The following is a 27,951-nucleotide window of genomic DNA, read 5'->3' as shown; positions in this document are numbered from 1 at the left end:
AATTATATATATCTCAATATAAAGAATGTCTGGTTTTGAGGTTTTATTATTGTTCTTGACACACACACACACACACACGCACACACGCACACACACACACACACACACTACTTAATAAAGAAGTAACTTTTGACTAAAAAAATTCTTACAAATATCACATTGAATTACAATCTGTATCTAAGAGGTGGTGATGCAAACTTTAAGGAAAAAAAGTCTTCTATTTTAAAGTTCACAAAGCAATGGGGAAAATTAGAAGCAATATAAAATTAAATTTAAATGATGACACTATTTAAAGGAAGTATCATCAAACATTTTTATTCCTTTTCTTCATAAAAAATATTTTCCTTTTAAAACTTACCTCATGTCAATCACTTGACTCACTACAACATTAGGTTTCAAGTCTTTTTCTTCATCCATATCATACAGGAAGAGTTTGAAGTCACAAACTATAGCCAAGGCTCTCTGCCATCCTTTTTTTGTCCCTCCTTTCTTTGGGATCTTTATTATTTTATTTTATTTTTTGAAAACAAATAAAAATAATCCAAGCTGAGACATCAAATACTACCCAATTATTATGTATAAAATTAAAGTAATAAATTTTTATATATATATATCTGTCACTTTTCTTGTTAAAGATATAGAACAGAACTATATAACATGGTTGCAATTTTAAAAACAAAGCAGTTCCTTTAAGAAATAAATGACTTTCGTGTTGTGAAAGTAAGGTTTATACCATTTCAATTAACATTAGCAGTTCATCCAAATAACATCACAGCTTTGTCTCTGGGTAATATTAAATTCAAATTTGATAACTTTGTGTCTCAAATTCAACTCAGATGATCATTTCACTTTCAGTCTCATAATTTATTATTGCTGATTGAATGTCAAGTTACATCATTAGTAGGGATTTCAGCATTTGTTCATCACAAGGTAAGGTTTAAGCAGAAAACTATGAAACATTTAAAAATATCCTATTGGGAAAGCTAAATTTTGTTCTGAAACCTTCTTAAGATGAAAAAAATATTTTCAAGACATATAATTTATATTGTATAAATATTATAAATATTATACATATTTATATTTCTGACAAATCTTGCGCTCATGGAGTCAGAGGTGATTAATAAACTTTTAAAGAGTTAATCTAAACTCAAAATATTGACTCTTACCCAGACATGGCCTTCATAGGCTGTTCCCATGCCTTCCTGTGGATCTAGATAGAGGGCACTGTTCTTCCGTTGAGAAGGCACTGGACAAGCTCTTGGAGCTTTTTCCACACAGGTTGTGTGACATAAGAACCCACACACTTTTTAAAGAAAATAAAGAGGTATGGTTGTGGTGCATACAATGTTTTTACTCCCTTGCCTTCAATTACAACTCTGTCTACTCTTGTAGAGGTCAAAATGCCAATAACCTCATTTCCCAGACTCCCTTGCAACTAAGTTTTAGACCTCATTTAAGTTCCACTAATGAAATGGCTTTCTGTGAAACTTTGAGTCGAGCCAAGCTTGGAATTTCAGCCACCAGAGCTGCGAGAAATAGATGTCTGTGTTTTGAAGTCATTCAGTCTATGTACTTCATAATGGCAGCCTGAGCAGACTAAGACACTTAGGTATAAAGATTATGGCTCTGACTCAACATATAATTCTTCAGATCTTACCATCACAGGCACAGCCTTGCCTTATCAAACCCACCATCAGAGATGTGCACTGGTGACACTTGGTGGGAGCAGTAAAGTTGGTGAGGAAAAACTGGTGGGTCTTAATCTACAAAGCAAAGAGACCAAACATGCACTGAAGGTTAAATAACCTTGAAAAAGTTATTCTCGTGATTCATTCAAACCACCCTGTTCAAAACATCATTTTATATACAAAGAAAAGCTACTCCCTTCCTTTCTTACCAACATTTAAGATTCTTGCCCCTTGAATACGTCATATTTGGAAAATCTTGAGCAAGAGGAAGAGGAGGGAGAAGAGGAGGAGGAAGAATTATTTCAGTGGTGATCAAATGTTCATAAGTACTATTCGAAAGCAAATCAATAAAGCTTGGCCTTTTTTATGCTGATATATCCTGAACTTTGAAAAGACGCTTTCTAGACTGATAAATTTTCCAAATGATTCTTTAAATAACAATAGATAAAGTAAGAATTACCTATGTATACATATTTTTATTGGAAAGGGGTAAAAAAAAACGATAAATTTTTATACCTTTTTTGGAAAAAAAATAATTTGAAATTTTTATCTATATAGCAAATTATATGCTTCATTTTCTACCATCAGTAAAAAATAATCTGCTTCAGTACTGGTGAGCTCTTACAAAGCAGGCTGTATTATAATATGGCATCCTGTATTTCTAACTGAAACCCAATAAATGAAACTGCAGATGTTGTCATGGAATTAGCAACAAGTTGATAATCTACTATGAATTTTCCATTTCTGGATCATGTCTCTCTTCCCTCAAATTATTGTTGTCATAAATTAGCAATATGTAAATTATAACAAATTCTAGTTTCTCCAAATAATAGTTAGCAAATTTTATTACATTCTTTGCATCTCTGTTACCTTATCTACAAAGTGGACAGACTTGCCACCCTGCCATGGAAAGTCTCTGAACAAGAGTCACCTGCTCCTTATTAGACTTCCAATTTATTCCCATGATCCGCACTGCACATCACCCCTGTCTCCTGAGGTATCTGTTGTCTCTAATCCCTGAGAACTTCCATGCTTCCCACACTGGTTGTCTTGTGACAGGTTTCTCAGCTCTCCTAATACCTCATTAAGGCTTTCATCTTCCAAAATTATGTTGAATTATTTATCTACTTTTTTTTTCTTTACCGAGTTTGGTTAATCTTATTATAAAGCATACAAGTATGCATTTTTTAATATACTGTGCTTAACTTAAGGTTGTCAATTAAAAAAAAGGAAAATATAAAGGAAATTAGAGAGGAGAAAAAGAGACTGAGAAGAAAGTAAGAAAGAGAAGGAGGAAGGAAGGGGTTACAGAAAAAAAAAAACAATTTATTTTCACATTATTCTTTCTCTAAAGCCGAAACCCAAGCATAACCTTAATCCTAAACCTGAAACCTGACAAAGATCCTCACCCTGACCCTGACCATGATCCTGACCTTAACCCTAACACTAAAAGCTAAACCATAAACCCTAACCCTAAAACTAACACTAACCCAAACCAAATCTTAACACCTAAATGATACCATAAACATAACCTTACCCCTGACCTTGATGTAACCCTAATCCTTACCGTAACCCTAACTCTAACCCTGACCATAACCCTAATCATAACTCAGAATATCTAACCTTAACTCTAACCCTAAAACAACAACCCTAACCTTAACCCCAAACCCTAACTATAACCCTAAACAGCAAAACCTTAATCTTAACTCTAACCCTAACCCTAAAACCTAACCCTAACCCTAAAACCTAAATCTAACCCCTAAACCCTAATCCTAACCATACCCTAACCCTCATCCTAACTCTAACGCTAACCCAAAACCTAACTATAAAACCTAACCCTAATTGTAAACCCTAATCTTAACCCTAACCCCTAACCCTAACACAACAAAAATAACCCTAAACTCAAACCTTAACTCTAACCCTAACCCAAACCCAAACCTAAACTCTAATCCTAACTATTATCACTTTTTAAGTTATCTGTTAAGTTTATAACTAAATAAAGTACCTTCGTTGGAAAAAGGATTCTACTATTATCTTCCCTTCTCTTTATTGTTGGTGTGTGAACTGGCAGATGAGCAGAATCTACAATCTGAATTAGAGAGATAAAAATAAATAAAGCAAGTTGCACTTATCTTCAAAATTATAAAAATTAAATAATTTCTCAAATGATTTAATTTGAGAAATTAATAAGGCAAAATAATTATACTTGTTAATAGACCAAAACACAGTAAAACTAAAATTTTTATAGTGCCGAAAATGTATTTTAAGTGATTTATATGCTTTCAGTGTCTACGAACAAAATATATGTATATTTCATATAATTTATTTCAATTTGGCTATTTTTAAATGTGTGTTCTAGTATGCAGACTACATTAAAAAGAGAATATTAATCACAAATGTATTTGAAAGAGACTTTCATTAAGTAGATATATGACCAGAATCTTCAAGAGATTCTTTGAGCTGTTTATAAGTGAGAAATGGATTTTATGACTATAAATATGTAGAAATATATTAAAATCAACTGAGAGGGGTCAGAAAAATTTCATGAGATTGTTAGTAATAATCTAAAAATATGTTTGGGTAATTTAATTATCTATGTAAAATCAGACTTCAACGATTATATAAAACTTAGTTCTCTATATGTTATAAAACTTTTCTTTCCTGGGAACTAGTAAAAAATACTGTTTGAAATGGAAAGAACAGGATGTAAATGGATGTTTGTGAGGAATAAAGTTTGATTGTAAGTAAAGATGCTACATGGTTGAATAGGCATTATAAGTATATAGACTTGAAGAATATCCCTTCTTTCCAGATGGCAAATATCATTGCAAAAACAGACAAAAAGAAATAAGTAGTAGTAAATGCAGGAAATTTGGAACATTTACCAATTTTACAAAGATATTAAGAATAAGTTGATGGCATTTAACTTCACTATTTACTATGTATCTCCATAAATAGACTTTATTTATAAATTTTAAAAATTAATATAATAAAAATTTATAAAATTTATAAAAATAATGAATTTATAAAAATTAATATAACAAAGATTCCTTCTTATTGTTTTAAAAGAGGATATCTGCAGCCTAAAGAAGAAAAGTAACATAATCATATCTATTGATGCAGAAAAACATTCGACAGACTGTTACATTTATTAATGAAAAAATTCTCAGCAGATTAGGACTAAAAGGGACTTTCTTAACCTGATAAAGGACATCTACCAAAAAAAAAAAAGGCAAACATTACCATTAATATTGAAAAAAACAAATGTTTTCTCTCAAGAATGGAAACACGGCAAGAATATCCACTACCACTTCTATTCAACACCAAAGGAAAAGTCAACCAACAGAATAAGAATTAATAGGCACACAGATTAGAAGAAAGTAATCAAATTATCTTATTTGCAGGTGACATGATTGTCTGCATAGAAAATTCCAAAAAAATGTCAAAGAAAAAAATCTAAACTATTGAGTTTGGCAAGGTCACATGACACAAGGGTGATGTAAAAATTAATTATAATGACATATATCCATCATTATGGTATCATACAGAGTATTTTCACTGCCTTAAAAATTCTCTGTGATCATTCATCCCCTCTCCATTAAACCCTAGCAACCACTGATCTTTTTACTTTATCCATAGTTTTGCCTTTTCCAGAAAGTCATATAGTTGGAATTATACATAGGTAGCCTTTTCATATGCAATTAAGGTCTCTTCATGGCTTTTCATGGCTTGATAGCTCATTTCTTTTAGCCCTGAATAATGTTTCATTGTATCAGTTTATTTACAATTATGAATAAAACTGCTATAAACATTCATGTGCAATATTTTGCATGGAGGTTAAGTTTTTATTTCATTTAGGTAATTAACAAGGAGCTCAACTGTGGGATTATATGGTAAGAGCATATTTACTTGGTAGGAAACCAAGAAGCTATCTTCCAAAGTGACTGCATCATTTTGAGTTTCCACCAGCAATGAATAAGAGAGATTTCCTGCTGATGCACATTCTCATCAACATTTGGTATTGTCAGTATTTCAGGTTTTGACCATTTTAATAGGTGTGTAGTGGTGTCTCACTGTTGTTTGAATTTGCATTTTCCTAATGACATTTGGCTTTAAGCATCTCTTCATATTTTTACTTACCATCTGTATATCTTTTTTATGAAGGCATTTATTTAGATGTTTAGCCTGTATTTAATCAAGTTTTCTTTTATTGTGAAATTCTAAAAGTTCTAAAAGTTCTTTAAATAATAGTCTTTTATCATATTTGTCTTTTGCAAATATTTTCTCCCAGTCTGTGGCTTGTCTTCTCATTCTCTTGACATTGTCTTTCATATAGAAGAAATTTTTAATTTTAATGAAATTCAACTTATCAATTACTTTTGTGGATCTACCATAAAGCTACAATAATCAAGACAGTGTAGTATTAGTGAAAGAATAGACAATAGATCAATAGAACGGAATACATATCTCAGATGGAGACCCACATAATATAGTCAATTAATCTTTGACAAAGGAGCAACAGCAATTGAATGGAGTGAAAACAGTCTCTTAAACAAATGGTGCTGGGAAAACGAGACATCCATGAGCAAAAAAATGAATCTAGACACAGAATTAATTCACAAGAATTAATTAAAAATGAATAGTAGACCTAAAGGTAAAATACCAAACTACAACATAGGAGAAAATCTAAGTGACATTAGGTTTGGTGATAACTTCTTAGACCAAAAGCGTAGTTTATGAAAAAAAGAACTGACATGTTAGACTTCATTAAAACTAAAAACTTTTGTTCCAAAAAGGACACTTTTAATAAAATGAAAAGATAAGCTACAGACTGTGAATTTTTGGATAACATCTGATAAAGAGAAATTAGTATTCAAAAACAAAGGACTCCTAAAACTCAACAATAACAAAATAAACAACCTTAATTTGAAATAGACAAAAATATGAACAGACACCTTACCAGAGAAAACATATAGATAGCAAATAAGCATATGAAAAAATGTTCCCTGTCGTATATCATCAGAAAATGCAAATTAAAACAAAAATGAAATATTCTACAAGCTCTTAAAGTGGATGAAATCCAAAACACTGACTACACCAAATGCCGGCAATGGTAATAGGAGCTCTTACTCATTGCTGGGGATACAAAATAGTATACAGCCACTTTTAAGAGCATCTTGGAAGTTACTTACACAACTAAGCATACTCTTACTGTATGATACAGCATTCATGCTCCTTGGAATTCACCAAAATAAATACTTATCTCCACACAAAATATTGTACATGGATGTTTATAGTGGTTTTATTCATAATTACCTAAGCCTGGAAGTAACCAAGATGTCCTTCAGTAGTTTAGTAGATAAATAAAGCATGATACATCTATATCATGGGGTATTATTCAGTAATAAAAATAAATATCAAACCATAAAAAATTCACAGAAACTTAAATGCGTATTGCTAAATGAAAGAAGCCAATCTGAAAAGGCTATGTGATTGCAACTATATGACATAGTGGGAAAACAAAAACTATGAAGACAGTAAAAAAATCAGTGCTTTCCTGAGATTCAGGAAAGAGGAAGGGAAGAACAGGTGAAATGAAGAGATTTTTAGGGTAGTAAAACTATTTTACAAGGTACTATAATGTTGGATACATATCATTGTCCATATTTATTTATCTTAGTTGTACATCTATAGAATGTACAACACAAAATGTGAACCTTAAACTATGAACTGTAGTTAATAATAATGGTGCATCAATTGTAATAAATTGATTACCACACTAGTGTAAATTTTTAATAAGAGAAAAACAGGGGTGGGGGCTGTTGAGGAAGTCCATGAGAACTATATGTACTCACCCCTCACTTTTACTGTAAACCTAAACCTACCCCCTAAAATAAAATGTTTGTTTTTTTCAATGTTGAGAAAATCGAGACATTCTCAAATGAAGAGACTAAGAGAATTTGTCTCCAATACATCTAGAATGACTAAAGTAAGTTCTCTAACACAGAAAGGAAAGGCTATAAGATAGAGTTGAAATGAAGAAAGAATATAGTAAGAGTGGGTAAATATGGGTAAATACAATAGATTTTCCTTCTCTTCTTGAATTTTCTAAGTTATGTTGGATGATTCAATTAAAATTATAATACTATTTCTCAGTGTATATAGAGGAAATATGTTAACACAAATGTACTATCAAGGGGAAGAGTAAAGGATGCAAAAAAGATGAAGTTTCTACACTTCCCTTGATCTGGTAAAATGCTGAAATCAACATAGTAGTAAATTATGTATATTTAAAGTAACGTCTTTGATTAAATGAACCAATTTTTCCAAAAGTACAAACTACCATAACTCGCCCAATATGAGATAAATAATTTGAATAGCCTGATAACTATTAAGGAAATCGAATTTATAATTATAAAACTCCCAAAAAGAAATCTCTAGAATGGTTTTACTAGAAATTTCCAACAAATGGTTAAAAAAGAATTATCAACAATTCTCCATAATCTATTATAGAAAAGAAAATTAAAAAGAAAGGAATACTTCGCAACATATTTTTTTGAATTTGGTATTACTTTGATGCTAAAATCAGATAAACTCAGTACATAGAAAGAACACCACTGGCCAATATACTCTAATAATATAAATGCAAAACTCTTAACAATATATTAACAAATAGAATTCAGCAATATATACAAAGAGTTAAACATTAGGTCTGAATGGTATTCTAAGGAAACAAGAGTGATTTAATAGAAACTTACCCTTGAATATATGGTTCAATGATTTTCACTAATATGAAATATTCAGAATAGGAAAATTCATAGAGACAGAAAGTAGATTAAAGGTTACCAGAGCTGAGTGGAGAGGGAATAAAAAATAATGGTGTAATGGGGATAGAATTTCTGTTTGGAAAGATAGAAAAGTTCGGAAAATAAATACTTGTGCTATTTGTACAACAGAATGTAACATGTCACCGAACTGTATACTTAAAAGTGATTAAATAGAAACTTTATGTTATGTATATCTTATTACAACATAAATAAATAATAGCTGATAAGTGACAGAAGTGACATCACAAATTATTAGGGAAATGATAGACTAATCAATGTATGAGACTAGAACAGCTAAAATTAGCAAAAATTAAATTCCTACTTCACAGTAAACAAAAATATAATTTCCTATTGCTTGAAGGGCTTACATGTAAAAAGCAAAATTTTATATCTTTTAAGAACTTTTAGAATAGAAGGATAGAATAGAAATGAATTTATTGGAAAACAATCAAGAGTGCAAGCAATAAAAGAAAAGTCTGGTGAATTTGACTGTATTAAAATTTAAAACCCTCTGCATGACAAAATGAAGGCAATAATATGATACCACTTCATACCCATTAGAATAAGTCAGTTGGAAAAAATTGAGAACAATATGATTTCACTCATATGTGGAATATAAAACTGAAAGCAACAAACAAACAAGACAGACAAAAATCCTGACAGGCACAGACAACAATTTAGTGGTTACCAGAGGGAAAAGGGGAAGGGGGAAGGTATACAGGGAGGGGTAAAGAAGGCAAAGTGTATGGTGATAAAAGGCGATTAGACTTTGGGTGAAGAATATGCATACATATACAGATGTATTATCGAATTGTACACTTGAAACATATACTTTTGTTGACCAATGTCATTTCGATAAATTTAATTTTAAAAAGAATTGTAAAATTTTGAATGTCTACCATCAGCAAGTGTTGGCACGATTATAAGGAAACAAGGACTTTTACATGCTGATAGAAGTGGAAATTGGCTTTTAAAAAATATTGCCCAGGCAGACTGGAAAGAGTGTGCACATGGACAATAACCTAGGGTTCAAACACAGAGCCCAAGTGGTACAAGAAGAAATAAATTAGCTGCAGAGGTAGGAGACTAGTTACAGAGAATAAAATCGATCATACAAGTAAGCATACTGAGAATAAAAGACAAGTTTCTCACTGCCATGAGAGGTAGTTACAAATATGGAAAAGAAGAAAAGTAGAATGATCCCTATGATATTGAATAGAAATTAGAGGTACTTATGTGGGTATAAACTCATAGTTTTCATAAATGGATGATATAGCTAGCTAGCTAGTTGATAGATAGATGATAGATGATGATAGATAGATAGATAGATGATAGGTAGATAGATGATAGCTAGATGATAGACAAATTTCTTTAAATAGACTGATAAATTTCTTTTCTCTAGCTCTGTCTAAAAAAAGGGCCTGGAATAGCGACACTCAAATAGCAATGAACACACCTAACATCCAGATCAAGACTTCTAAATACCATTCTCCACTAAACGCAATCAATGTTCCTTGAACAAATGATAGACGCTAAAGCTTGGGCAATATAGATATGCTGATGCATCTTGTTTTGCCAGATAAAGTGCTCTAAGAATTATAGAGGCATGTCAGAAAGACACAGGAACAAACCCAAAGGGGCTCACACAGGCCACCTATGCAACCATTTAAATATCAGAATAATGACAATAATAAGCCATTGAATAAAGTAAGAAATGGTGAGTCTATATGGATATAAAAATTGCAAGTTTGGTAAGAAACTGGATACTTAAATAGTTTCAAAGTAACTTGATACAAAATATTTAGTAATTATAAAGAAAAAAGAGGACCTGAAAATTTTCACCTAAGTGCAACAGTCAAAGTAAACACCATCAGCAATGGAATGAATCGAAATCGTGCGCCACTGGATAGGATACACAGAGAAAACCATGGCATCATTCTATGATATTCTTGCCAAAGATACATAACTGAATTAAGTCATAAGGAAACCTTTTTTAAAATGAGGGCCGTTCTGTAATACCCTGACCTGTGACTTTTGAGAGTCACAAAGTCATGAAATCAAATAGTAAGAAACTGTTCCATGTGGAAAGAGACTAAAGAGCCATGACAACCAAATGTAAAGCTCGATTTTGAAAGGGATTCTTTTGTTATAATAGGGACAATTGTTAGACTTGAATGGGGTCTAAGGATTAGATGGTACTAATGCATCGATGTTAATGATGATGGCTGTATTGTGTGTGTATATGTAACAGAACATTCTTATTTGTAAGAAATATACACTAAAGTATTCAAGATAAACAAGATGTCAACTTTCAAATAGTTTAGAAAAAATTTATTTACACTGTGCTTGCAATATTTCTATAAAAATTGTGATTGTTCCAAAAGATTAAACCACCCTGTTGGTAAAAGTTTACATTGAAAATATGCATTTCTACTAGCCAATAACCAACAAACTCTCTCATATGTGTACAAGCAAATAGGTCCCAATATGCTCATCATAATAAAGTATAATAATGAAAAATATAGTTGATCTAAATGTCCACCAAAAGAAGCGTGGTTATGTAATTCTAAGTATGTTTATGTACAGGAATTTTACACAGTACTCAAAATGAATTATCTATCTTGTCAGGACTAAGTGGTATAAAAAAAAATAAATCACAAAACAGTAAGTATAATATTTATGTGTTTTAAACAGACCAAGCAATTCTATGTACTTTAAAGATGCATGTGCATGACAGAAAGTATAAGAGGGTGGACAGAAAAAATAACACTATTTTGGAATATCCAGGAACCTCCCAGGAGAGAAGAATGCATTATATGAATTCAACTGTTTTAGTATCACCTTAATTGTTTTTTATCTGAATCAAAAATGGCGAGCTGTTTTTCTAAATTTGTGGGTAGCAGGTACGTGGGTTTGTGATAAATTATTCCTGTACCTTTCTCTATGATAGAAATATTTCAGTATTAAAATTTTTAAAAAATAGGATAAAATTGTTATCAAAATTTCAGAGGTTCTGAGCAGAATATGAAAATAAGTTCTGGCCTGGCTATAAGCTACCCTGAAGTTTTCCAAACTAAACTGCATACCTCTGTCAGAATTCTCAGCCCAACCCAAGGATTCTAAAGTGGGTGGCGAAGAGCCTTTGCCAGGATTAACCAGGGTGAGTGAGATACAGAGAAGAAAGGGAATGGCTTTTTTGAAGAGCAAGAATGTGAGCAGGGAGACATAAAACCTTTTGACTTCTGGAAGAAATATTTTCTTTTGCAGAGAAGTATATACTCTAATTAACATGAAGAGCTAATAAAGAGTTGTTTGTAGCATTATGCAGAAGATATAAACTTACTTCTAATTTTAGTAAGTGCAGTCACAAGTAATTTTATACTTTAATATATAATAGCAGATTCGATATTCTGATATGATTATATAAAATGTTCCTGTTATATTAATAAATCTTAATTAAAGCAATGCAAATAGCAAGGGAATTGTCCCTGCCAGACCAGGTTTCCTAGTGGTTTTCAACACGGTTGAACCAATCATTTCATATTTCACATAACTGCTCTCTGCTCTTTTAAATCCTTGCTTCATAGTAGACATTGTCATTAAGCTCATTGTTCAAATGCAAGTAGAATTTTTTCATTGATTTTCAGAAAGAGCTTTCTCATTTGAGTTTAAAATCTTCTAAAATTATCAATTAAACTTAATAATTTCTAATAGATTGTGTCTAACTAAGCAATGTATTTATTAGGAGAGAAACAAGTCAATAGGTGGGGAGCAAAGATAACCCAGTGAGGCACCTTAACTGAGTCTGCTTCATCTCCACTGTATGAGGATGAAGATGTGGACCCAGAACTGATGTAAAACTTGATCTTTAGATTCTGTTCAAATATGTTCTCAACTGGATCAGTCTAGAAAAACACATTAGGAAAAACAAATATTCAAGAGATCACTGTATAGAATTCACAGCTTTTAATGTAAGTCATAAACATTACAGTATTTCTTAATAACAAGTCTATAATTTTAGCATTTTTGTTAGAAGTATTTCAACATATAAGGCTATATATAGATAGAATGCTACAACAGTGGATAATGCTGTCCTGCCGGTACTGCTGAGTTCTTTTCCTCAGCATGTATTCTTTAGCACCTTTGTCCTTTCATTCCATATGGATGTACTATGATGTCAAAAAAAAAAAAAAAAGAAGAAGAAGAAGAAGAAAAGAAATTGAGCAGGTGGATTCCATCCAGAGTGGGTAATAAAGAAATAGATAACAAACTAAATAACCCTGTCCCTGAGGGTATCTGATGAAGGGATTCAAATATGCCAACCCCAAATATGTCACTTTTGCATATTAATTATTTTAAATTAAAGTTGCTTGAGAAACAGCCATTGCAGGAAGGATACTCTGACCCTCCTTTGTCCTCCTGAAAGCATGTAAAAATCTCCCCTATGAAAAGTGTTAGGAGGAAGGAAGACATTTTTATCACTGGGGACAGGAAATTCTGGGGTAAGAAAGCCACATAACAAACCTCCTTTAACTTTTAACTTCCTAGTTACTTCTTCACCATTTAGTATCCATAGCCCAACTCCTCTGTATTGTCAATTCTTCACCAACAACTTATTGCTTCTTTGTCTAAAAGGTATAAAATCTTCCTATTCTGGTCACTTCTTTGGGTCTTCATTCTCTGGTAAAAGCTCCTACGTACATGTAGAAACTCAATAAAATTCGTAGGCTTTTCTCCTGTTAAACTGTCTTTGTCATTTAAATTCTTAGGCTCACCCAGAGACCCAAAGAGGGTAGAGGAGAGTTTTCCTCCCTTACACTGGCATTAAATAAAACTAAAAGAAACTAATCAACATTGTGACTTACGGCACAAACTCAAACCCCTGCTTATTTTAAACCATAAAAATACTGACACTTAGGATTATCATCTTTTATAATAAGAATTTTTAAACTTTAATATGGCAGATCATACAGGGCATAATTTAGTGATTTCCAAAATCATAAAGGCTATTTTTTTCTTTTTCTTTTTTTTTCTTTTTTCTTTTTCTTTTTTTTTTTTTTTTTCCTTTTAAGTATATAGTAGATTGGTTAGACATTTATATAGATATGAAACGATCCTCCTGATAACTCGCTCTCTCCTCTGGCTCTCTCCCTAGCCATTACATTAATGCTAACTGCATTCCCTATGCTGTGCTCCCCATCACCATGATTATATATCAACTACTAATTTGTACTTCTTTAACCTTTCACCCCTTTCTCCCAGTCCTCCCACCCTCTCCCCTCTATATTTGTCCTCTATATTTGTGAGTCTGTCTTTGATTAGTTTGCTCTTTTTGTTCCTTAGATTCTGCAGATAAGTGAAATCATATGGTATTTATCTTCCTCTGTCTGACTTATGTCACTCAGCATAATAACTTCTGGGTCCCCCATGTCATTATGAATGGTAAAATTTTATTTTTTAATGGCTGGGTAATATTCTATTATATATATGAACCATAACTTCTTCATCCAATTGTCTGTTGATGGACATTTAGGTTGCTTCCATATCTTAGCTATTGTAAATTGTGCGGCCATGAAAATAGGGATGGGGTGCATAAATCTTTATCGATTATTATTTTGGTTTTCTTTGGATAAGTACCCAGAAGTGTGATTGCTGGGTCAAAAGGCATATTCATTTTTAATTTTTTGAGAAACCTCTAGACTGTTTTCCATATTGGCCACTCTTACTTGCAATCCCACCAACACTGTATGAGGATTCCCTTTTCTCCATATCCTCGTCAATATTTATTGCTCTCTGATTTATTGATGATACTCATTTTGACAGGTGCGAGGTAATACCTCACTGTGGTTTTAATTTACATTTCTCTGACGATTAGTGAACTTGAGCATCTTTTCATATGTCTATTAGCCATCTATATTTCCTTTTTGGAGAAATATCTATTCAAGTCTTTGGCCTACTTTTTAATTGGATAGTTTGTTTTTAGTTGCTGAGTAGTATATATTTTGGATATCAACCTCTTTTCAGATGTATAATAAGCGAATATCTTCTTCTCCCATTTAGTTGGTCATCTTTTCGTATTGTTGATGGTTTCCTTTGCTGTGCAAAAAATTTTAGTTTGATGTAGTCCCATTTGTTTATTTTTTCCTTTGTCTCCTTGTTTGAGGAGATATGTCTGAAAAGGAATTACTAATAGCAATATCAGAGAGTTTACTATCCATGTTTTCTACTAGAAATTTTATGCTTTTGGGTTTTACATTTAAGTTTTTGATCCATTTTGAGTCTATTCTTGTTTAAGGTGTATATATAGATATAGATATAGAGATAGAGATAGAGATAGAGATAGAGATAGAGATAGAGATAGAGATAGATATAAATAGATAGATAGTTATGTATTTGTCCAGTTTTCCTGAAACCATTTACTGAAGAGACTATCTTTACCCCATTGTATTTTCTTGCCTCCTTTGTCATATATTAAGTGTGTGTAAAGATGTGCATTTATTTCTGGGTTCTCTATTCTATTCCCCTGCTCAATGTATCTGTTTTTATGCCAGTACCATACTGTTTTGATTATTGTAGCCTTGTAGTATGGTTTGATATCAGGTAATATGATACCTCCTACTTTGTTCTTCTTTCTCAAGATTGCCATGGCTATTCAGGGTCTTTTATGGTTCCATATAAATTTTAGGATTATTTGTTCTAGCTCTCTGAAAAATGCCATTGATATTTTGATAGAGATTGCATTGAATCTATAGATTGCTTTGGGTTGCATGGCCATTTTAATGATGTTGATTCTTCCTACCCATGAGCACGATATATGCTTCCATTTATTTGTATCTTTTTCAATTTCTTTTTTCAATGACGTAATTTTCTGAGAACAGGTCTTTTACCTCCTTGGTTAATTTTCTCCCCAGGTATTTTATTGTTTTTAATGCAACTATAATTTGAATTACGATAATGGATTGTTTTCTTAATTTCTCTTTCTGAAAGTTCATCATTGATATATAAAAATAACACTGACTTCTGATAACGAATTTTGTATCCTGTTATTTGACTGAATTCGTTGATCAGTTCTAAGAGTTTTTTGGTGGAATCTTTAGGGTTCTCTGTATATGGCATCATGTCATCAGCAAATAACGAGAGTTTTACTTCTTCCTTTCCAATTTGGACGCCTTTTGTTTCTCTTTCTTGTCTTATTGCTGTGGCTAAGACTTCCAATACAATGTTGAAGAGGAGTGGTGAAAGTGGGCATCTTTGTCTTGTTCCTGATCTTAAGGAAAATGCTTAACCTTTCTCCAGTGAGTATGATGTTAGTTGTAGGTTTGTCACATACGGCCTTCATTATGTTGAGGTATGTTCCCTCTATTCCCACTTTGCTGAGAGTTTTTGTTATAAATGGAAGCTGGGTTTTGCCAAATGCTTTTTCTGCAACTATTGATATGATCGTATGACTTTTACCTTTCAATTCATTAATGTGGTGTATCACATTAATTGATTTGTGGGTATTGTACCAGCTTTGCATCCCAGGAATAAGTCCAACTTGGTCACAGTGTATGATATTTTTAACACATAGCAGAATTCAGTTTACTAATATTTTGTGAGGATTTTTGCATCAATGTTCATAAGAAATATCGGCCTATAGTTTTCTTTTATTGTAATGTCTTTGTCTGGTTTGGAATCAAGAAGATGGTGGCCTCATAAAAGGTGTTAGGGAGCCTTCCTTCTTTTTGAATTTTTTGGAATAGTTTGAGAATAGGTGTTATTTCTTTGAATGTTTGATAAAATTCGCTGATGAAGCCACCTGGTTGAGAACTTTTGTTTTTTTTGGGACGTTTTTGATTACTGATTCTATTTCATTGGTGGTAATCAGTCAGTTCAGATTTTCTCTTTCTTCTTGACTCAGGCTTGAGAGATTGTATGTTTCTAGGAATGTGCCCATTTTTAAATTCAGATTGTCTAAGTTGTTGGTATATAATTGCTCATAGTATTTTCTTATGATCCTTTGTATTTCTATGGAATCTGTAGTTATTTCTGCTCTTTTATTTCTGATTTTATTTAGAGTCCTGTCTCTTTTTTCCCTGATGAATCTGGTTAAAGGTCAGTCAGTTTTGTTTATCCTTTCAAAGAATCAGCTCTTGGTTTCATTAATCTTTTGTATTATTTTCCTAGACTCTATTTTGTTTATTTCTGCTCTGTTATTATTTCCTTCCTTCTACTCACTTCAGGCTTTGTTTGTTGTTCTTTTGTCAGTCCTCTTAGGTGTAAGGTTAGATTATTTATTTGAGCTTTTTCTTGTTTCTTAAGGTAGGCCTGTATTGCTATGAATTTTCCTCTTAAGACCGCTTTTGCTGTGTCCCATAGATTTTTTTTGAACCATTGTGTTTTCATTTTTATTTATCTAGGTATCTTTTGATTTCTTCCTCGATCTCATTGTTAACCCATTCATTGTTTGAAAGTGTGCTATTTAGCCTCCATGTGTTTGTGTATTTTCCAGTTTTTTTCTTGTAGTTGATTTCTAATTTCATAACATTGTGATTAGAGAAGGTTGCTATAATATCAATCTTCTTAAATTTACTGACACTTGTTTTGTGTCCTAACATGTGGCCTATCCTCGAAAAAGTTCTATGTGCACCTGAGAAGAATATATATTTTGCCGCTTTGGGGTGAAATGCTCTGAAAATGTCTATTTAATCTATCTGGCCTGGTGTGTCTTTAAGGCCTGTTGTTTTCTTATTGATTTTTTGTCTAGAAGATTGTCCATTGGTGTCAATGGGGTATTAAAGTCTCCTACTATGAGTGTATTACTGTTGATCTCTCTTTTTATGTGAGTCAATAATTATTTTATATATGTAGGTGCTCCTATGTTGAGTGTGTATATGTTTACTAGGGTTGTGTCCTCTTAATGTATTGATCCCTCTATCATTATGTAATGTTCTTCTTTGTCTCTTATTATAGCCTTTGTTTTAAAGTCTATTTTTTCTGATATAAGTATTACTACCCTGGCTTTTTTTTTTATTTCCCTTTGTTTAAAATATCTTTTTCTATCCATTTACTTTCAGTCTGTGTGTGTCATTTGATCTGAAGTGGGTCTTTTATAGACAGCGTGTCTCTTTAATATCTCTTGTAATACTGGCTTGGCGATGATAAATTATTTAAACTTTTCCCTGTCTAGAAAGATCTATCTCATCTTCCATTTTAATTGAAAGCCTTGTTGTGTAGAGTATTCATGACTGTGGATTCTTGTTTTTTTTCATAACTTTGATTATTTCTTGCCAGTCCTTTCTGGTCTATGAAGTTTCTGTGGAAAAATCAACTGACATACTTATGGGGGATACCCTTGGAAGTAATTAACTAGTTGTCTTTTCTTGCCCCTTTTAGATTCTCTCTTTGTATTTGACCTTTGGCATTTTAATTATGATGTGTCTTGGTGTAGGTTTGTTTGAATTCTTCTTACTTGGGACACTTTGTGCTTCTTGGACGTGTATGTCTAATTCCTTTGCCACTTTAAGGAAGGTTTCTGTCATTATTTCTTCAACTAGATTCAAAATCTTTTACTCTCTGTCTTCTTTGGGTGGTTCTTTTTATTTATTTATTTTTTTATGATGACTCTGATTAACAAAATCCAATAAGTTGCAAATATACAATTCAACAGTAAGTAATACATATATTGTATTCTGTGTTCACTGCCCAAAGTTAGATTTCTTTTTGTCACAACATATTTGACCCTTTTATCCCATCTACCTCTGCCTCCGAACCCTAAACTCTGGTAACAACTAGTCTATTGTTCATGTCCATGAGCATCTGTTTCTTTGTCGTGTTCATTTGTTGCTTTGGGTTTATATTTCACATATAAGTGATACCATGTGGTTTTCAACTTTTTCTGACTGGCTTATTTTGTGAGGTTCATCCATGTTTCACCAATAATAGATTTCATCTCTTGTTATGGCTGAGTAATATTCCATTGTATATATGCACCATAGCTTCTTTATCTAATCATCTATCGAAGTACACTTCAGTTGCTACTATGTCCTGGCCACCGTGAATAATGCTGCAATGAATATCCATGGGCAAATACCTTTTCAAATATGTGTTTTCAAGTCTTTGGGGTAAATACCCAGTGTTGGGATTACTGGATCATATAGTAGACTAATTCTTCATTTTTTGAGGAACCTCCATACTGTTTTCCATAATGGCTGTACCAATTTGCAGTCTCAACAGCAGTATGTGAGGTTTCATTTTTCTCCCACATCCTCTCCAACATTTGTTACTACTTGTCCTATTGATTACAGCCATTCTAACAGATGTGAGATAGTATCTCATTGCAGTTTTGATTTGCATTTCCCTAATAGCTAGCAATTTTGAGCATTTTCATATATTTGTTAAACATTTGTATGTCTTCTAGGGAGAAGTGTCTCTTCAGGTCCTCTGCTCATTTTTTTATTGGGACATTTGATTTTTTGTTGTTATTGAGTCATATGAGTTCTTTGTATATTTTGGATATTAGGCCCTTATCTAAGGAATCGCTTGCAAATATATTTTCCCATTTGAATGGTTGTTTCTTTACCTTGTTGATGGTTTCTTTTGCTGAGCAGAAGCTTTTTAGTTTGATGTAGTCTCATTCATTTATTTTTGCTTTTATTTCCCTTGCATTTGAGGTCAAATTCATAAAATCCTCTTAAGTCCAAGGTCCTTGAACTGAGTTCCTATGTTCTTCTCTGTGTTTTATTGTTTCAGGTCTTATATTCAGGTCCTTAATCCATCTTGAATTAATTTTGGTGTGCAGTGATAGACAACAGTCTAGTTTCATTCTTTTGCAGGTGGCTTTCCAGTTTCTCCAGAACCATTTATTGAAGAGGTTTTCCTTTCTCCACTGTATGTGTCTGGCTTTTTTGGCAAAAATTATCTCCCCATGTGATTGATTCATTCTGTTCCACTGGTCCGTGTGACTGTTTTGCTACCAATACCTTGCCATTTTGATTACTGTCACTTTGTAGTATAATTTGAAGTTGAGCAGAGTGATGCCTCCAGCCTCATTCTTTGTTCTCAAGATGGCTTTGGCAATTCGGGGTCTTTTGAGCTTCCATATAAATCTGATGATTTTTTGTTCTATTTCTTTTAAAATGCCAATAGGATTTTGATGGGGAAAGAATTAAATCTGTATAAGGCTTTAGGTAATATGGTCATTTAACTATGTTGATTTTTCCAATCCAAGAACACAGAATATTTTTCCATTTCTTTGTATCTTCTTTTACTTCTTTTAGTAGTGTCTTGGTTTCATTATAGGTCCTTCACATGTTTCATTAAATTTATTCCTAGGTATTTTATTCTTTTTGTTGCAATAGCAAATGGAATGATTTTCACTGATTTTTAATAATTTTAATACAACGTGTCTTGGTGAAAGCCTTTTTGGGTTGAGATAATTGGGTGTTCTGTTGATTTCTTGAATTCTGAGCTCTAGCTCATTCGTTAGATTTGAGAAATTCTTGTCAACTCTTTGTCTGAAATGCTTTCTAGTCCCTGCTCCTTTTTCTCACCTTTGATAATGCCCATTATTCTTAAGTCTTCTCTCTCGATGGTATCAGCTAGTTCTTGTATTTTTCTTTCATTATTTTTCATTTTTCAGTTTCTCTCTTCTTCCTTCTGATTTATTTCTAGAATTCTGTCTTCAATATCACTGATCCTTTCCTCCATTTGGTGGACTCTATTTCCCAAGCTTGTTATTTCATTTTTCAACTTTTGCAGTGTGTTCTTTATCTCCAGAAGGTCTATTCTGTTCTTTTCGAGGGTTTCATTCTCTTTGCTAAAGAACTCATTCTGCTCATCTAATTGTTTTTTCAGTTCTTGAAATTGTTGATATAATTCATTTAGGATCTCACCAGTTTTTTCAGAAGTACCATTCTGGCATCTTAAGCTTTTAAGTTCAAGGCAGCATCAAACATGTGGCTTAAATCCCCAAATGCCCTATGTATTTTTTCAAGTTGAAAACAGTATCTACCATTATTAATTCATGTGACCACTATTGTGAAATATATACTGTTCATATAATATTAGATTGATGTTTTTGAGGTGTGAAGAGCTTAAAAGGCTGCTTTTGGATTAATTCCTGGTAACATTTTCTATGTGGCTAATATTTTAGAAATCAACAGGCCTCCCCCCAAAATAATTAACTCTAACACTGATGGTTAGAATTTTAAAAACCAACTATATTTGCCTGTCACTTATTTTTTAAGAGATGTATTCCCTAATAGGGCCATGAGCCAAATTGTAGGAGAGCTTCAGTGGGCATAGCCAGCTTATATCTCATTGCCAGCACAACTGAAACTCAAGTCTTTCCATCTCCATCAGCTGCTACCTCTACACACCACCTCCAAACTTCTGAACATAGCCATATCATTCGCACTCACCCCACCTTCTATTTCACCAGCTATACTGTTTAAATCACTTCTCTCTCTCTCTCTCTTTCTTTCCTTTTATTTTTATAGTTAACTTGTTTTTCAGTGTGAAATATGAGGGATGAAGAGAAAAGGGCATAAATTAAATATATAATGTTAATTATTATAATGTTAACAGCCAGGAAAGTACTGCCTACATCGAAAATAGATCTCTTCCAGCAGCCAGACACTCCTCATGTGTCCAGTCACAACCTCTTTCATTCCAAAGGAAAATCACCTTTGATACAGTAATCACCTCTATGCATTCATTTAAAAATTTGTCACCTTAGGTATGTGTCCCTAAACACTACTATAATGTATGTTCCTGCCATTAAGCTTTTGATTGCAGAGCCATACACTTAAAAATACATCCATCTTGAATAAACATTCTGCCAGTTGCATGACACAGCTACTAGTATAACAAGATAAGGAAGTAGTTCACCTCCACCCATGAAGATCTCTTTTTCAGAAAGCCCTGGATGACTTAGATCAGCAGTCCCCAACCTTTTTGGTGCCAGGGATTAGTGCTCCTATGGGAATCTAATGCCTGATGATATGAGGTGGAACTAGGCAGTGATGCTAGGGCTGGGGAGTGGCTGCAAATACATATGAAGCTACACTCGCTTGCCTGCCACTCATGTACTGCTATGTGGTCCGGTTTTTCTAACAGACCACAGACAAATACCAGTCCATGGCCCAGGGGTTGGAGATCCCTGACCTAGATGACTGACTAGTAAAGTGACCTCACTCATCCCTTCTGTGTCCTAATTACCGCTCTCTGTCTTTAAATTAGACAATAAAGAGTGAACCCACAAAACTCAAGATATCCCACCTTCTATCCTAATAAAGGTAGAACCCTATATTCGAGCTCCCTCCCTCCCTCCCTCCCTACCTGCAATCTTGCTATGTGGCCTACAGGTGTTCAGGTACCTGCAGGACCTGTGAGTGAAAAATCTTGTTCCTTAAAGTTACCTAGGGGTTTTTGTTGAAGTGTATCTTGTGATTATAATAAGAACCATCAGGGCTGGTCTAGCCACAACATTGGCCCTGATCAGAAAAACTCTGTGGCACTCTCTACAAATAACAAGGCCATGGGAAGGGAATGTCTTAGACATAAGCTGAGACTGACATACCTGTAGTTTAATTTGCTCATAGTGTGTTCTCTTTTGTGCCTGAATTTTTTTCACTCAAAATTATGCTGATGATATTCATTCATAGTATTGTATATAGCTGTAATTCATTCACTTTTATTACCGTATAGTATTTCGTTATATTAATATAAGAGAATTTCTTTATTCATCATGCAGTTTGATGAACATTTGGGTTTGTTTCTTGCTTAGTTGTTCTAAAATTTCTTGTGCATATTTTCTGGCATATAATGTGCAAGGATTCCTATAGGATGTACTTCTAGAAATGGAATTATAGTACATGCAGTTTCCCTTCGCTCTAAATACTCACCATACTTGCATTTGCCATCTTTTTATTTTAACCATTTTATTTTCATGGTGCAATGTGATAAAGATAAACTGGAACTTTAAACAAACATAATCAGTCAGAAAGGCCCATGGGAAGAGCTTGGGCTTATGGAAGTTCTCATGCTCTGCCTAATTGCAAGACCCCTACAGGAAGACTCCTGTGTTTATAATAAAGCTCTATGGTTCTAACTTTCCCTTCCCTTTACATCTTTTTCCCTTATGTAAATACCTTGCCATCTTGGTACGCAAGCTAAAGTGTGCATGTGGCTTGCCAAGTTTCCATGCTCTGAGTTGCAACCCCTTCATTTTTCCCTAATAAATACTTTTGGTGAAAAAAAACACCTACTTGATACTATTTTTCAGTTAACAAGTGGCAGATCATGAGGATTAGATCTTTTAATATGCTTATTATCTATTCGGATGTCCTCTTTTAATGGATTGCTTGTTAAGTTTCTTGCCCCTGGGTTGACTGCCTTATTTACAGATTTATAGGGTTACTTGTATGTTTCTGGATATGAGCCTCTGTTAGTTGTATGTGCTGCAAATATCTTTCTCCACTGTGAGGCTTATGTTGTACTGATCTTTCCCCATTTCTCTGTAGTTCTTGCTTTATAATCGATCAAGTATCAACAGATATATTGTTTCTGGAGAATACTGTGTTCCATTGGTCTATGTGTTTATGTTTTTGCCAATAGCATATTGATTTAATTATTGTACTTTGTAATAAATCTTCACATTTTACAGAGCAAGCTCAGCCAAATTGTTCTTCAAAAGCATTTTTACTTTTTTGGCCTTTTGCATTTTCATATACATATTTTTAAAAAATAAATAGATATCATTTCTTTAAAAGCATTAGGATTTTTATCACATTGTATCTTGATATTTGAATCTTCACTCTTGATAAAATCTTGATTAAATTGATATATAAACGGTTAAGGGAGATTTAACATCTTTATGATATTGAGTCATTCAATCTAGGAATATATTGTGACTCTCCATTTAATTTAGGCCTTTTCAAATGTACTTCTTTAAATTTTATAATATTTATTCCTAGAGGTCCTTTAGCCACGGTTAAATTTATTTCTAAATATTTGATTTTTTATGCTATTATAAATGGTGCCTGATAAAAATCGTTTAATATTTCTTATTGGTATATAGAAATACATTTGATTTCTTTATATTGACATGGTGAATTGTATATTGATTTCTCTATACTGACATTGTAGTCAATATATTCAGTATATACAATCTATTCTGTATATTGATTTCTGTATAAACATAGTAGTCAAACACCTTGCTAAACTCTTTTATTAATTCTAATAATTTATGGAAAAGGCCCTCCATATTATATTAAATAAGAACAGTCATAGCAGGCATACTTTTCTTGTTCCTAAACATAAAAATGAAAACGTTTCAGTATTTCACCTTTATTATGCTATTTGCTATGAATTTTGTTGCTGTTATTTATACTTTTCATCATATTAAGATATTTCAAGCTTGGAAAGAGGGTTTTCATTTTTGTTTTTGTGAAAAGAATGTTGTATTTTATCAGATGTTTTTTGTTTTGACTAAAATTATATGTTTTTTATTCTTAATCTGTTACTGTGTTAAGCTAATTCATTTTCTAGTGTCAAATTTTGTATTACTGAAATCATAGCAAATTGGTCATGCTGTATCATTTTCATATATAACTAAATTTGGTTTAACAATGTTTTTAAAATTCTTTTTTAATAATAATTTTTTCAATTATAGTTGGCAGATAATATATTAGTATCAAGTGTACAACATAGTTATTATATATTTATATAACTTATAAAGTGATCACACCAATAATCACCCCATCTGACACATACATAGTTATTACAGTAGTATTGACTAGATTTTTTAAGTTATGTTATAACCCCATGACAATTTTATAACTACTAATATGTACTTCTTAATCCCTTTCCTTTTTTCACCCCCTCCATCTAGCAACTGGCAAAATATCAAAATATTCTGTTTATTTTTCTTATTTTGTTTGTTTATTTTGTTCTTTAAGTTCCCCATGTAAGTAAAATCATATGGCATTTATTTTTCTCTTTCTGACTTCATTCACCAAAATATCCTCTAGGTTCATTCATCTTGTTGCAAATGGCAAGATTTTATTATTTTTCATGGCTGAGTACTATTCCAATGTATATATCTACCACTGCTTCTTTATCTATTTATCCATTGAGGGACACCCAGGTTTCCTCCATATTTTGGCTATTGTAAATAATGATTCAATGAACATATGGAGTCACATGTCCATTTAAAATAGTGTTTCTCCAGTCGAATACTCAGGGTAGAATTTCTGGGTCCCTCTTTTTCTCTTGTTATAGCCTTTGTTTTAAAGTCTATGTAGTCTGATATAAGTATTGCTACCCCAGCTTTTCTTTTTTGATTTCATTCTCATGAAATATCTTTTTCCATCCCTTTACTTTCAGTCTTTGTGTCTTTTGATCTAAAGTGAGTAACCTGTAGGTAGCATGTGTAACAGGTTTGTTTTCTTATCCATTCAGCAACTCCATCTTTTGATTGGAACAAGTAATCCAGTTACATTTAAAGTAATCTTCGATAAATATACAACTATTGTCATATTATTATTCACATTTTTTACCTTTTCTTCTTCTTCTTAAAGAAGTCTCTCTAAGATTTCTTGTAATATTCATTTGATGTGGATAGACTCCTTCAGCTTTTTCTTGTCTGGGAAGCTGTTTAATTCTCCTTCAATTCTAAATAATGGCTTTTCTGAGTAATCTTGGTTGTGGGTCCTTATTTTTCATTACTTTGAATATTTCATGCCAATCCCTTCTGGCCTGCAAAATTTCTGTTGAGAAATAAGCTGACAGTCTTATTGTAGCTCCCTTATATGTAACTAACTGCTTTTTTCTTGCTGCTTTGAAGTATCTTTCTTTGTCTTTAAACCTGGGAATTTTAATTATGATGTGTCTTGGTGTGGGCCTCTTTGAGTTCATCTCTTTTGGGATTCTCCATACTTCCTGGGCTTATATGTCTATTTCCTTCACTAGGTTAGGGAAGTTTTCTGTCATTATTTCTTCAAATAGGGTTTCAATACCTTTCTCTCCTCCCTCCATTATCCCTATGATGTAAATGTTGATACTTTTGATATTGTCCCAGAGGACCATTAAACTAGCCTCATTTTTAATTTTTTTTTCTTTTTGCTGTTTTGATTGGGTGTTTTATGCTACCTTCTCTTCTAAATCACTGATTTGACCCTCTGCTTCATCTAATCTTTTATTAATTCCTTCTAATATATCCTTTATTTTAATTATTGTATTCTTCTTTACTGTTTCTTTTTTATGTTTTCTATCCCTTTCTTAAAGTTCTCACTGAGTTCACCTACTCTTCCCCTAAGTTTACTGAGCATCCTTATAACCAGCGTTTTAAACTCTTAATCTGGTAGATTGTTTGTCTCCATTTTTGTTGAGTTCTTTTTCTGGAGCTATGTCATTTTCTTTCATTTGGGACATGTTTCTTTGCCTCCCTATTTTGGCTGCCTCTCTATGTTTCTATGTATTATGTAGGGCTGCTATGTCTCATGATCTTAATAGGGTGACCTTATGTAGTAGGTGTCTCGTAGGGCCCAGTGGCACAGACTCCCTTGTCACCTGAGCCATGTGCTCTAGGTATGTCCTTTATGTGGGTTGCGTGTGCTTTCTTATTGTAGTTGAGTCTTGATTGCTGTTTGCACATCAATGGTAGGGATTGACCTTCTGGCTGATTGGTTGTGAGGACTGGACAGTGACTACAGTGGAGGAGCTGTTGCACAGAGACTGACTCTACAGAGCAGGATTCACTTTAGCAGGGCTCTGGTGTCTGCCCAGTCTGCCCTTTGGGTATGTTGTCCTTGGATTTGACCTGGGTGGTGCTCCTGATCAGTCAGAAGCTGGCCACTGGGTATACTGGCTCTGGGGCCTCTAACAAGGGTTCTTGTCCAGGCCAAGGTTTCTCATTTTTTGCACTGTGGATAGATTGAGAATTTTCTAAATTTATAATTTATTTTTGCTTAACAATTATTTCTTCAATTTATATTTCTCCTATTGGATTTTACTATAAGCAGTAAGAAGGACCTAAGCAACACCTTCAGTACCTTGCTTAGAAATCTCTGCTAAATATCCAATTTTATCATTTGCAAGTTCTACCTTCCACAAAACACTAGAACATGGTTCAGCCAATTTCTTTGCCATTCTATAACAGATCACCTTTTCTCCAATTTCCAATAATCTTTTCCTCATTTCCATCTGCATCCTCACCAGAATGGCCCTTAACATCCATATTTTTACTAATATTCTGTTTATAATTATTTATGTATTCTGTAAGATTATTTATGTGATTATTTACATATTCTGTAGCTCTCACTTTTTCTTTCCGAGCTCTCACCAGAATCACCTTTGACATCCTTATTTTGACCAATGGTCCCTTCATGGAAATCTGGGCTTTGTTCAGCATGCATACCTCTCAAACACAAAACTTTCCTGGTCCCTACCCATTACCGACCTCCATAGCCACTTCCACATTTTAGATATTCGTAATATCATCACTCTTCTTCATGATACCAAAACTGTCTTAGTTAGGGTTTTCCAGAGGAACAGAACCAGCAGGATACCTATATATCTATATTTAACTGTATCAATATCTATATTGTTTATACCTCAATATCTATCTATCTATCTATATCTATATTGCCTATTGGTTCTGTTTCATAAACACATGAGCTAATTTCTCAAAATATTTCCTCATTTATTTACCTTTTATATATCATTACATGCATGTATTTTATCTATATCTATAGATAGATGATAGATTAGATAAATAGATAGATAGATAGAGAATGATGATAGATGATCTATAGATAGATGATAGATTAATAGATAGATAGATAGATAGATAGATAGATAGATAGATAGATAGATGATAGATAGAAAGAGAGATGATAGATATTGTAAGTAATTAGTTCACATGATTATAGACGTTGGAAATCTCAAGTACTGCAGTTGGCAAAGTGGAGCCTTGTGAGAGCCAATTGTGTAGTTTCAGTCAAAACTGAAGGCCTGAGACTCAGAAGAGCTGTTGATATCAATTTCAGTCCAAAAGCTGGCACTTAGACCGAAGAAGAGCCAATGTTTCAGTACGAATCCAGAGGCATAAAAAGATTGATGTCCAAGTTCAATAGTCAATCAGGAAGAGTTTTCTCTTATTCTCCAGGTCAGCCTTTGTGTCTATGGAGGCCTTCAACATTAGGGAGGGCAATATGCTTTACGAAGTGTATTGATTCAAATGTTAATTTTATCCCCCCACCCCACAAAAAAAAAAAAAGCTTTCACAGACACACTCAGAACAATGCTTGAATAAATGTCTGGGCATCTGTGGCCTAGTTAACTTGAAACATAAAATTAACCATCTCAGGGAGTGTACCATCTTTTCTTTTTCCAGAAAGATTTTGTATAAAATTGGAATTACCTCTTCTTGAATGTTTCATAAAAGTTATCTG

The 27,951-nt window shown here is 33.0% G+C and overlaps 1 protein-coding gene across 1 annotated transcript in view; it reads right to left on the bottom strand.

Annotated features, from left to right (window-relative positions):
- The window catches only part of LOC107505291 (serine/threonine-protein kinase MRCK alpha-like), a 44,182-nt gene that overhangs the window by 5,831 nt on the left and 10,400 nt on the right, over window positions 1–27,951 (bottom strand). Inside the window, exons 6-10 of the mRNA XM_036218261.1 lie at window positions 12,310–12,420; window positions 3,694–3,777; window positions 1,658–1,763; window positions 1,167–1,303; window positions 359–498 (exon numbers count right to left, since the gene is read on the bottom strand). Coding sequence (XP_036074154.1) covers window positions 359–498; window positions 1,167–1,303; window positions 1,658–1,763; window positions 3,694–3,777; window positions 12,310–12,420 — 578 coding nt within the window. The remainder of the gene's footprint in view (window positions 1–358; window positions 499–1,166; window positions 1,304–1,657; window positions 1,764–3,693; window positions 3,778–12,309; window positions 12,421–27,951) is intronic.

The sequence above is a fragment of the Rousettus aegyptiacus genome, unplaced genomic scaffold (assembly GCF_014176215.1).
Source record: "Rousettus aegyptiacus isolate mRouAeg1 unplaced genomic scaffold, mRouAeg1.p scaffold_m13_p_3, whole genome shotgun sequence".
Lineage (NCBI taxonomy): Eukaryota > Metazoa > Chordata > Mammalia > Chiroptera > Pteropodidae > Rousettus > Rousettus aegyptiacus.
This window is presented reverse-complemented; position numbering and strand designations above follow the sequence as displayed.